Source organism: Lactuca sativa, chromosome 7, assembly GCF_002870075.4.
Source record: "Lactuca sativa cultivar Salinas chromosome 7, Lsat_Salinas_v11, whole genome shotgun sequence".
Lineage (NCBI taxonomy): Eukaryota > Viridiplantae > Streptophyta > Magnoliopsida > Asterales > Asteraceae > Lactuca > Lactuca sativa.
Genome location: NC_056629.2, coordinates 159,533,268 through 159,544,804, shown reverse-complemented (window position 1 = coordinate 159,544,804; position 11,537 = coordinate 159,533,268). Strand labels below are relative to the sequence as shown.

Below are 11,537 nucleotides of genomic sequence, written 5' to 3'. Positions count from 1 at the left end.
AGCCCATAACTGGAATGCTCCCGGGTTTGTTGGATTACCACATGAAGCAGTCTCACCTCAACCACATCCCACATAACATACCAACATATAACATAACCACGGAGCATGCAGATAATCATATAACACAGGTAGTCCTACAGATCTACCTAACTAGCATAACCACTAAGCATACAAATAATCATATATCAACACAGGTAGTCCTACCGATCTACTTAACTGGCATAACCACTGAGCATGCAACATTAACTTCATACACAACATACTAACACTGCTAGGATAACATATTAAATGGGCCGACTTTGGTGCCTTAGACCCGTTAGTATAGTGAGGATAACTCACCTTGCAAAAGTCGGCTCGGTAACTAAACTCCAACTCTCAGATCATGCCCGCAAACTCCACCACCCATTATCATAATAAACCACACTCGTAAGTTCTCAACTTTTCAAGGTACCCCATAAGTCAACTGGTTAACCCCTGGTCAAAGTCAAAGTCAGCAGCCAAGGTCAACAGTCCATGTTGACCCTTACTCATCGAGTACCCTCGACTACTCGTCGAGTTCCCGGAGTGACTCGTCGAGTTTCTGAGGTTCGCGATTGAAACCCTAGGGCCACTCATCGAGTTTTCCTTCTGCAACTCGACAGGTTCACACAAATTCATCAATTTGGGGAAACATGAACCGACTTGCCGAGTTCTTCATCGGACTCGCCGAGTTTACGGCAATCTTCATCGGACTCTCCGAGTTGTTCATCCAACTTGTCGAGTTCAATGTTGATCTTCATATGACTCGCCGAGTCGACTATGCGACTCGCCGAGTCCGTCTAGCCCCTTAACCATGCAGACACTTTTTAAGCCATGCCAAGGCCCCAAATTGCAGATCCAACTTCCTTAGGCATGCTTATAACATAAAGTTGCAAACTTTACGTGAATGCAAAGCTTTAAGACCCTAAAATGGCACAAATAAGCTTGCAATGAAGTCACATACTTGAGAGAAGGCTCCTATTAGGCAAGGCTGATGGATTTATGAATCCAGAAGCCAAAGGGAGTCCAAATCTGAAGTTACAACTTCAAATCTTGGATTAAACACAAAAGCCCTTTCCTAAACTTATGCACTAAAGGGTTTAGGAGAAAATGAGCCAAGGGAAAAACGATCTAATACCTTCAAGAGAGCCCTTTCTGATGCAGAACTCGAAACCCACAAATTCTTGCTTCAACTAGCTTGCTTCCCAAGTGATTTCTTCACCAAAAACTTCCCTCCAAGCTTAAACCTCCAAGGAATACACACACACTCGAGTTAGGGCCTTTATGGACTCTCAATGGACTATAGGGAGGCTAAAGGAGGCTTGTGTTTCTTTAAATAGGGTGCAAAACCCTGGGATTTAGGGTTTCATCTACCAGCTCCTACTCGTCGAGTCCCTTCTTGGACTCGGCGAGTAGGCCACTAAAACACGAGGACCAACCCGCTGCTACTCGACGAGTAGGGCAACCAAATCGTCGAGTAGACCTTGGAAACAAAAGAATTCTTATTTAAATCAATACCTGAGAATCGGGGTGTTACATATTCCCTTAACCTCCACTGTCCCTAAAGAGTAGAAATCGAACCCTAGACCCCTTGCATGCTTTGTGAGCTAATTTGGTGCACTTTTGGGTGATTTTTGGTGGTTTTGAAGAAGAGGAAGTTAGAAAAAGGAGCAAGAACGTGAGAGGGGCTTGTATATCCAGGAGTTTAGCATCTTTTCTGACTAATTTGAGGTATCAAGTTTCAAACTTGACCATTGCATGCATAGTTGTAGTTTTGGGGTGTTTTATGTGACATTTAGACTCCATAGTTGAGATTTCTTGTGTTATGGTAGTCCTAGCCATAAGAGCTATCCTTTTAAGCTCTTGGAAGCATTTAGAGCCATAAAAATCAGGCCTTGATGGTTAAGCCACAACCATGCAAGTTTTAGATGGTTACAAAGTGTGTTTAAGGACTTAAATCATTTCTTAACCCCCACCCATGCATGCAAAGGCATAAAATTTGTAACTTTGTAGCCCAGGACGTCTTAAAGGACCTGGATCTATGTTTTGGACGTGAGAACTTAATGGATTAAGTCATAAAGGAGTTCTAAGGAAACTGGCCAATATGTTGCGCGTATTGGGTCAATCTCCCCGTAGTGGTCAAGACTAGTGTATGCTGGGCGTACATGCTAGGTACGCCACGCGTACGCATGCATAGTGGTCAGATGTGAATTTGGGCCTTAGGATGTTGGGCCTAAAAATAATTGGGCCTTATGACCTACTGTGGAGTAAGGCTTCTGGGCCTAGACTAAGGATATATGGTATTGGGCCTTAATGGGCCTTGAAACTTAAATGGATGGAATTGGGCCTTAATTTAATTAGGAGTTGGGCCTTGGGAGAAAGAGGCCCAATAGGCCAAGGATTAGGAAACCTTGCCTTAGGACATGAATTAGAAGTTTGGGCCATAAGGGAGTCCTATTTGGACCCAATGATTGACTAGGGAATTTATTATACTTTAGGGAGAGTAGTTCCGAGCCATCTGAGGAGTACGATTTCAGCATACACAGTGAGGTGAGTCTCCCTTCGTAGAAACCATGGGTCAAAGGCACCAATGCCGACCCACTAGTATTGATATGGCTTAGTAATTGTCTTTGTGATAATTATTAAGGTGGTATGTATTTTTTGATGCTTATGTGTGATATAAATGATTTATGTGGTAGTGGTAGGGGTGAAATAGACCCCGAAATTGGTTGGAATAAAACTGTTGGGTAGGTCGGGCACCCAGGTATTCCTGACAATGGTAGGTCGGAGACCCCAGTATGTCTGACATGGGTAGGTTGAGCACCCATGTATGCTCAGCAGGGTAAGTCGGGCTCTCAAATATGCCTGACAATATGTTTATGATTTATATGTGGTATGGTGGGGAAAACTCACTAAGCTTCGTGCTTACGGTTTTCAGTTTTGGTTTCAGGTACTTCCAGCTCGAAGGGGGAAAGGGCCGGCTTGATCACATTGCATCACATCATGATTTCCGCATTATTGATTATGGGATTATGACTTTGATGACGATTTTATACGTATCGTTGGATTACACAACTAAACTATTTTATGATTTTAATGGTTTTGGGAAAAACAATGTGGTTTATTTTATGATTAATAAACTTAAAAATGAAATTTTCGGGTGATATTTTTAAGGGTGTTACACTTTGGAACCCGCTAGGGGCACAAACCTTTGGAATCCCTACATCCAGAGGCACTTCCTTCGGACCCCCATACTCCTGAGTTCACATTTATCACTCCGAGTGTGCACTGCGCACCTCCTATCTCGGTTAGTAAATGGAGCTCAACCTATCTCATTATTAATAATAAGTACACCAAATTATGTTGATAACACTAAAACAACCAACAAAATACACCAAAAAAAGGCTTAGAACTTGAAAGGGAGGCTAGGGTTTGGGGGAATCTTTCTGGAGGAGATGGAGGTAGGGTTGGGGAAACCCTAACTCCTTCCTTATTCAAATAGGGCTCATGATCTGAGGCCTATGGGTTTGAGCCTATTGCAGTACCGCGTCAAAACCTTTAATGTTATGCCATGGTGATGTGGCATTACCATGTCGTGGTAAGCCAACCATCACGCCGGGGGGGGGGGGGGGGGGGTAAAAACACAAAACCTAATTTTAAACTTAAACATACTAAATACTAATTACAAACTCATACCTGGATTGTGTGTTACAATTCACCCATACCCGAATCATATGTCATCCTCAAAATCTGCATCCATAAACAAATCTGGGTAGTGTTCGCCTATCTCCTCCTCGGCCACTCAAGCCCACTCAGAACCCTTCCGGTGCTAATGATATCAAAATCGACTAGGAACAAAGTTGGGATGGTTTGATTGGTATAATTTACATCTTGTATTTAATGTACTTTTATGATGTCATTGCACCATTTTTCATTTCCAAAGTTTTTTTTTTTATAATGAAAATATATGTTTTCTAGGTTTCGAGAAAGTTTTGGAACATTCTAGCTAAAATCAAGATTTTTTAGAGCAAATTTTCATCGTAATGACATACGATTTTACCCTAATGGTAGGGGCATTTCACGGTAGCCATATAGTTGTCGAACGTACTCCTATGTGATGGTTGGTACGCTTTACTATAAAATGGCCGAGGCATATGGTGTAGCTAGCAAGATCTATGGTGGATGCTCTTTTCATCCAAATCGCATGGAAGCTTCCTAATCCTACCCTAACATCTCTTCCTAGCTTGTAAATAAACCTTCTGAGTGTCATTAATGTATATACATGATTGTTAGTGAAATTCATTAGCAATAAACCTCTTCTAACCCCTCAAGAATACCTTATGAGGGTCATCAAAGGTTAGGATCATCATCAACAACTCATCGACATCATCATTTGTTCATCGTCCTAAAAGTCTCTTACATCCATGAAGAACCAACATTGAAGAATAAGCACGTTTTTTTGATGATATGGAAGGGTAAATCTATTGAGATTACATTTGGTAAGGTTATATGAGGTTAGGATGAACACACTTTGATTCTTACCTTGATTCCTAACAATATCTAGTTATATATTAGACGTTAATCATTTGACCAAGAGTACTTGAAATTTTGTTTCATATCGTATTTGTTATTTAATCTAAGTTATTATATTTTCAAGACACTCGCCATTACGAATTCAATTAATCTAGGATTCAAGACGGTTACTTGAGTCAATATTCCCATATTGTAATGTTGAATGTGTAACATTGTAATGATTAATGATTTACCTGTAAGACACAATATTCTCAAACTACTACTTCCTAATTCATGTAGATGTATGAACTAAGAGAATTAGTTACATCTGTCCCTAAAATTATATATTTTCATGTTAATTAACGATAATTGTGTCTATCTAATTAAGTTTGAATTTAGGGGAAGAGAAGTGTAGTAATTCTAATCATCTAAACAAACAAACCAAAAATGATCTTGTTTCCTTTCATTAATTAAGTATTGATTTAATATTATTTAAATTAGAAAGCTTGAACATTTTTCTAAATTTAAGTTACAACCATTTGGTGACATGTTTGAAATTTGAAATTTAGTTTATTGATTATTTTAAACACATAAATTTGACCACAAACATCTTGTGGATTCGACTCGACTTACCCTGTTACATAAGTTGTGTTGGTTTATTTTGACGAGTTGACTATGCCCGATCAACTTTAGTCACCGAGGAACTAGAACACACTATATTTTTGCTACTTCCTTGATGAGTTGAAAACACCAGTGTCCAGATTAGTGATCCGATCTGTGTTGTTGGGTTTCGTTCCCATATGAATCGAAATCTCTAATACCAATTGATAGGTATGAGACCAATCCTAGAGTTTGAGAATAGGTGTAGTCCAAGAATAAATTTTATTAATCGATAAAAATAAAACAACTATGGTGTACTATATTTATAGTGACCTGCTAGAGATACAAGGAAAGCTAAAACATAGGAAAACAAATCCTAATCTAACTAGATTACCGGATAAAAATCCTTATTAGACAAGAAATACCTAAAATAGACTTCCTAATTACTTCTGCTCAAGTTTACTTCATGCTTAAGTTTGAAGCCGACTTAAATATGAAACCTACTTAAACCACCTTTGATACATTTGATTATTAGTAAGCTTAAAGCTTAATTGGCCGCTTGTTGGCTGAAATTCGGATCCATGCAAACAACAACCTACAAATAAAAGTTATTCATGTTAACAATGTGCATGCAAGATTTCTATCAAGTTGATTGTATTGTATGTGCATACTTTTCCAATGCTTTTTCCGGAATGGATGTGTTCAACTGCATCAACAACAGATTGCACACCCACAAAGCTCTTAGGGTCTATTCCAACCTGATATGATTGCAAAGAAAGAGTAGCATGTGAACTCTATTAGAAAGAATTATCCCAAAGATGCTAATAAAGATATAATAGATATGATGATACCTTTAGCTTTCCAATAGAGAAAAGATGAACCATACTATCTAAATGGCTTTTCCATACGTCATGATAATGGGCTAGGTTGAATCCAATCTGCAAGTTTCTCAAATTTTTAACATGAAAGAAGAGAAAGAAAAAAAACATATGCACCGAAGGTTCTGAAGTTATAATTTTCCGATTATATTACAACAATTTGCTACTTCCAAGTAAAATACCAATTTGACTAATAATATTAGAGTTGACAATGGATCCACCTTGGTTGGGTTCGAGTTTAATCTATTTATTAATTCGGTTGAAGATTTCAATCCAATTCAACTTTTTATTTAAATAGGTAGATATTTCTAACCAAACCAACCTATCAAAGTATGATAAAAACACAATCCCAATATACAAATACAAAAAATTGTTCAAATAACATTAAAGATATGTAATTTTGAAAAATGGTGCAAAGAAAAAAGATAAGAATTAGGGTTGCATTTTTTAAAACATAAATAATAATACAACATTGTAATTTATAAATTAGTACTTAGATTAATATATGATAATATTTATGTAATTGTTAAATTAAATATATATTAAATTTAAATGGTTTGGTGGATTGAAAACGAGTTGATAATATTTAACCAACCTAATCTATTTAATTAAATTGGGTAGAGAGGTTGACTAATTTATCCTAAATGGATTAAAAATCTCAACCCTAATTTTGGGTTAGGTTGATGTTGGGTTGATAGGTTGGACCGATTTTTGATGGCTCTAAATAATATTGCTCTAGTTTTTCAAGATGTTACGTATCCATAAACTTATTTGGTTTTTTTGTTTTCCTTTATGGGTACTTTAGATATTTGGCATCTAATTGAAAACATCTCTCAAAATGTTAAACTATTGTTCATTTAGACATTTCATTTTCATGAGATGGATGTAAAACTTGAAACCATTACATACCACAGTCTTGCTCTGTTGGTGAAGTATATCACAAATTCCTGGATAGTTTCTTGGTTCATGTCCGATCCCTTCTTTATACTGAAACAAAAATAGGAAAGATACGTGTGATAAGGGAGAACTATATAGAATTATATAAAATCAAAAATAAAGAACATAAATACTACAATTTAATTATTAACTCAATTACCTGAGAGGTGGTTCCAATTACAAGCATTCGTCCGAAAGTTGCTAATGCATTGAAGCATGAATCAAACATGTCACCACCAACTGATTCGTAAATAATGTCAGCACCTTTTGGGAATTCCTTCTTAAGAACCTGACAATTTAATTTGTATATATAATTATATAACCTAACGAACAATGTGTATACGTACGTATATAATACTTAAATCAACTTTAGATGATGGAAACTAAGGTACATACATCTGTTACGGATTCATCTTTGTAGTTGATAACTCGATCAGCTCCCAAGTCCCTTAGAAATGTAGCCTTATCCTTACTTCCACATGTTGCAACTACTTTGTTTCCAGCTAATTTTGCGAGCTATATCATCCCAGAAAATCAATCATGAGTAATTCATCACATATATACAGTTAGATGATATTATTAAAAAGCTTTAGATAATTACTTGAACTGCAAATTGTCCTGTTCCTCCTGCAGCAGCAGTGACAAGAACTGTCTCTCCAGACTCCATGCGTGCTGCCTGCATGAAAAAGGTAACGTTGCAAATGAAGTCTCAATCCGATATTTATTAATTATAGATGGTAAAAATTAATTGAAAAATATGTGTGTGACATTCTAATTGAAAATTAAAATTTGATCGAACCTTTTTAAGAGCAATGGATGCTGTAAGTCCAGAAGCAAGCATGGCAACAACTTCAGGGTATGGTGATTCGACAGGAAGAATGATTTCTGATGGTACCTAATAATTTACCGCATGGTAATTAAATTCAGATAAAAAAAAAATTGATCCTACACCTTGTAATTTTGCATTTGAGTAAATAGTTTATATAGAGAGATAAAATAGAAAATAATTCAATATAATCATATACCATGATAAATTCAGAGTAAGCTCCAATATTAAGTATTGCTGCTGGAGTGCCGACTTTTAGATTTTTAACCTCATCACCCACTAGAGCAATTATTCCTACAGCCTTTATTTTTTAAATGGTCAAAAACATGAACCAAGTATATATCCAAAATATTTAAAACAAATCCTCGAATCCAGAAATTTAACTCCAATTCTAAAAAGATTCGGTATGTATGATTGTTTAATTATACCTCAAGTCCAGGATAAAATGGAAGTTTAGAGCTGATTTCTTCTTTGGTTCCACTTAAGTAACCATTATTACTATATTCCACCTGTCAAACAAATGATGATTATTAGATGGGTGTGTGATTTTGTGAATAAAGAAAAGCATTAGTATGTGATTTATTGTTATTGGAACCCAAAAAACTTACATCGCCTGCGTTGACTCCAGCATATATGACTTTTAAGAGAACATGATCTGCTTTAATCGGCAATTTCAAGGGTGCACGCACTGTACGTGTAGCATTCCGAAAATTTCTACTAAGTGTGTGAATAATTCTGCATCACAAGTGTCAAATGCCACAAGTACTCGAAATCAAAATATTGGAAATATAATGATGACGAATATATATTTACACACATACACACACTTACAGTTGCTCAAAGCTATGAGGGATCTCGATGGTAGAATTAACAACGGATGAAACTGTTCTTGATGGGATCACTGCCAAGTTTTTTTCTTCTTGAGATGAAGTTGGCAGGTATTCAAGGCCTCCATTGTTTGTGATAAGTAAACAAGAGCCAGCTTTACTTTCATCGGTAATAAGCTGAAAGGCACCTGTTTCATATGATGACAACTCAAACAACTAATTAATTTCCTAATTTAAAGAATCTGTTTTCCTTTACTTCTCTCCTCTAATAAAATAATACAACATAGTACCTTGTATCAATGTATCCATGGAAGTTGAGCTTCCATTGAGGTTAAGAAACTGAAAACCCACATGTTTAGCTTGATTAATCTGCATATATATTAATTAATAATAGTAATTAGTAGAAGTTTAACTGGATAAATCCAAAATTAATGGATTGCATACTTGGAAACTTATTCATATACTTTATGGTCACAAACTCATTAGATTAAAATAAGAATTCAAGGTTAAAATGATACTTTGGGAACTAGCATCGTGTATAAGGTGCATCTCATTACAAAAGATTTCGTATAAAAACACGGTGTTGATTGTAAGTATCATGTATAAGGTACAATCGATTTAGATATCATGTATCATCATGATTAAAGGAGCAAAGAACTTGTGCTTTTTTTGGATAATGACTTTGGTGGAGATGCCATGATAGACCTATCAATTAGGCGGGTTTGTGGCTATCAATTAGGAGCAAATATTACCCACTTTGCTTTAATAACCCTTAGGGTTTTAAATAATCGAATCCACACCCTAAATATACCGAATCAACAAATAACCGACCCATTAATCTGAACTTTTTACAACATTAAATATTCATAATTTTGATGTGGGCGATAAAGTAATGTTTCTCAACAGATACCCGACCCGTATCCACCCAATCAGCAAACACTCGGGAATGTGTGGAGAATAGACAAACCATTGTGGAGCTCATTTCCTCCAAATGGCAAAAGTCAAACATACTTACTAAGGCGTTGGGAATCGTGAATTTTTCTGACATACAAGGGAAGTTTGGAGTGATTAAGTTCAACAAGAAACCGATTAGAAAAAAAGGAGATTTATAGAAGTTTAATCGGAAAGTTGAAGATTGATGGATTGGATAAATATTAGTTAATTAGTTTTTCGAACACTTATTATTTACTAATTTAAGGGCCAAGTTTCTTGTTTCTTATTGAACGTAGATGTAATTCATTAATTCTCATTGACCATTTCAGTAATTTAAGCAAACTTTTACATTTTATTATTTCTACCTTTCTGTGTTAAACAGAAGTCCCACACAACAATATTTCATTTGATTATCTCTTAATTATAGACTTCATATATTTATTTGCATAGACTTGTTTTAGTTTAATCCAACAATATTAAAAAAAGAAGCATATGGTTACAAACCCTAGGCAACTCGCAGGAGATAACTTATTAAATATAAAAATTATTGTTTCGTAAAGAGATCTAGTTTATTCATTTTATAATCATCGTGACAAAGTTAGTCATAAATAAGGAGTTTGGTCTGACCTCGGGGCAAAGCACATTGACACGGATGCCTTTTTCCTTGTAGGAAGAAAGTGATCTTGTAAACATAACCACACCCCCTTTAAAAAAACCACAACAAAACAAAAAAAAATAAACATCAGAAAACATAATACTATATATATATGAAGATAAAAAGAATCTATGGTGAATCAAGATATTTAGTGTAATGTAACTATACCTTTGCTGGAAGAATAGATAGGGTCAGAAATCATTGGATAAAGTCCAGATGTCGAACCCAAATTTATCACCACACCGGGTTTTTTTGCACCTTCCATTATTTTGATCTGCATTTTTTTTGGAAATAGATGATTTATTAATGTACTATATAAAACCAATTATTTTTTATGTAAATAATCCTAACATATAGTTTCATCTTCATCTACCGATTTATAGTTCAACATGGTAAAAACAAAGTCAACCATCAAGCATATATATATATACCGCTTTGTGGGTGCAATCAATAACTGCTACAAGATTCACATTAACTGCATGTCTCCATGATTTTGATCCATTTGTTTCGTCTTCATAAAATGGCACAGAAGTTTCGATATCAGCGGAATTAATACAAATATCCAAACCCCCGTATACTTCCACGTGCTTTTCAAATGCAGAAGCCACTTCTCCTGTTTATATCGAATAAATGTCAATGAACTTCACAATTTCGATAATAAGTAGGAAAAAATGAATTAACTCACCTTGGTTACTGACATCGCATCTTGCAAAGATAGCAGAAGGGAACTTTAATGATCCCGAATGAAACTTGAGATTTTCTTTTTGTGAAAGTGATGCAACCTCTTCCCCTTTCTCAACAGAAGTATCAACCACAGTGACAAATATACCCTTTTTGGCAAGAGCTAGACAAAGAGCCTTACCTGCATGCATGTATATCACAGTAGAAAATCACGTACATTATCGATTTGAAAATAACTACTTGAATCAACCACATTGTCTCCATTTTTATGAAGAAAAAAAAATGTACACAAAGAAATATACCGATTCCGGAGGCACCCCCAGTAACCAAAGCAGATAGGCCTGACTTTAGCTCCATTAACTTTTATGTTTTTGTTTTTGTCTTGAATTTGTACTCTTTCGTTCTTTCTGATACGTACTTTCAATATATAGAGCCATTAGGGATGCAAGATCTACCTACCTACAGCCATTGGGGATGCAAGATCGCTAAATAAAAAATAAAACACGTGAAGCATTACTAAATTTAAAATTTTACTGAAGATTCAAAAGATTTATATTATTTGTTGGGGGGGGGGGGGGGGGGGGGGGTGGGGGTGGGGGACCCTCCTAGCCATAGATATCATAATTAATATGAAATCATAGATTTATATTAGGTCTTCGTGAAACTCCACT

The 11,537-nt window shown here is 35.8% G+C and overlaps 1 protein-coding gene across 1 annotated transcript; it reads right to left on the bottom strand.

Moving 5' to 3' along the window:
• Positions 1 to 5,395: 5,395 nt before the first annotated feature.
• LOC111895679 (uncharacterized) lies at positions 5,396 to 11,304 on the bottom strand. Its single transcript, XM_023891758.3, has 18 exons — positions 11,169 to 11,304; positions 10,871 to 11,047; positions 10,617 to 10,798; positions 10,354 to 10,459; positions 10,158 to 10,234; positions 8,888 to 8,966; positions 8,602 to 8,785; positions 8,379 to 8,505; positions 8,199 to 8,279; positions 7,970 to 8,071; positions 7,744 to 7,839; positions 7,546 to 7,620; positions 7,341 to 7,460; positions 7,105 to 7,233; positions 6,918 to 6,995; positions 5,982 to 6,068; positions 5,802 to 5,888; positions 5,396 to 5,725 (listed from the first exon to the last, which is right to left on the bottom strand). Exons 1-18 carry the CDS (start codon positions 11,221 to 11,223, stop codon positions 5,678 to 5,680), a joined length of 1,890 nt encoding a protein of 629 aa, XP_023747526.1. The 5' UTR covers positions 11,224 to 11,304; the 3' UTR covers positions 5,396 to 5,677.
• Between the last annotated feature and the right edge of the window lie 233 nt (positions 11,305 to 11,537).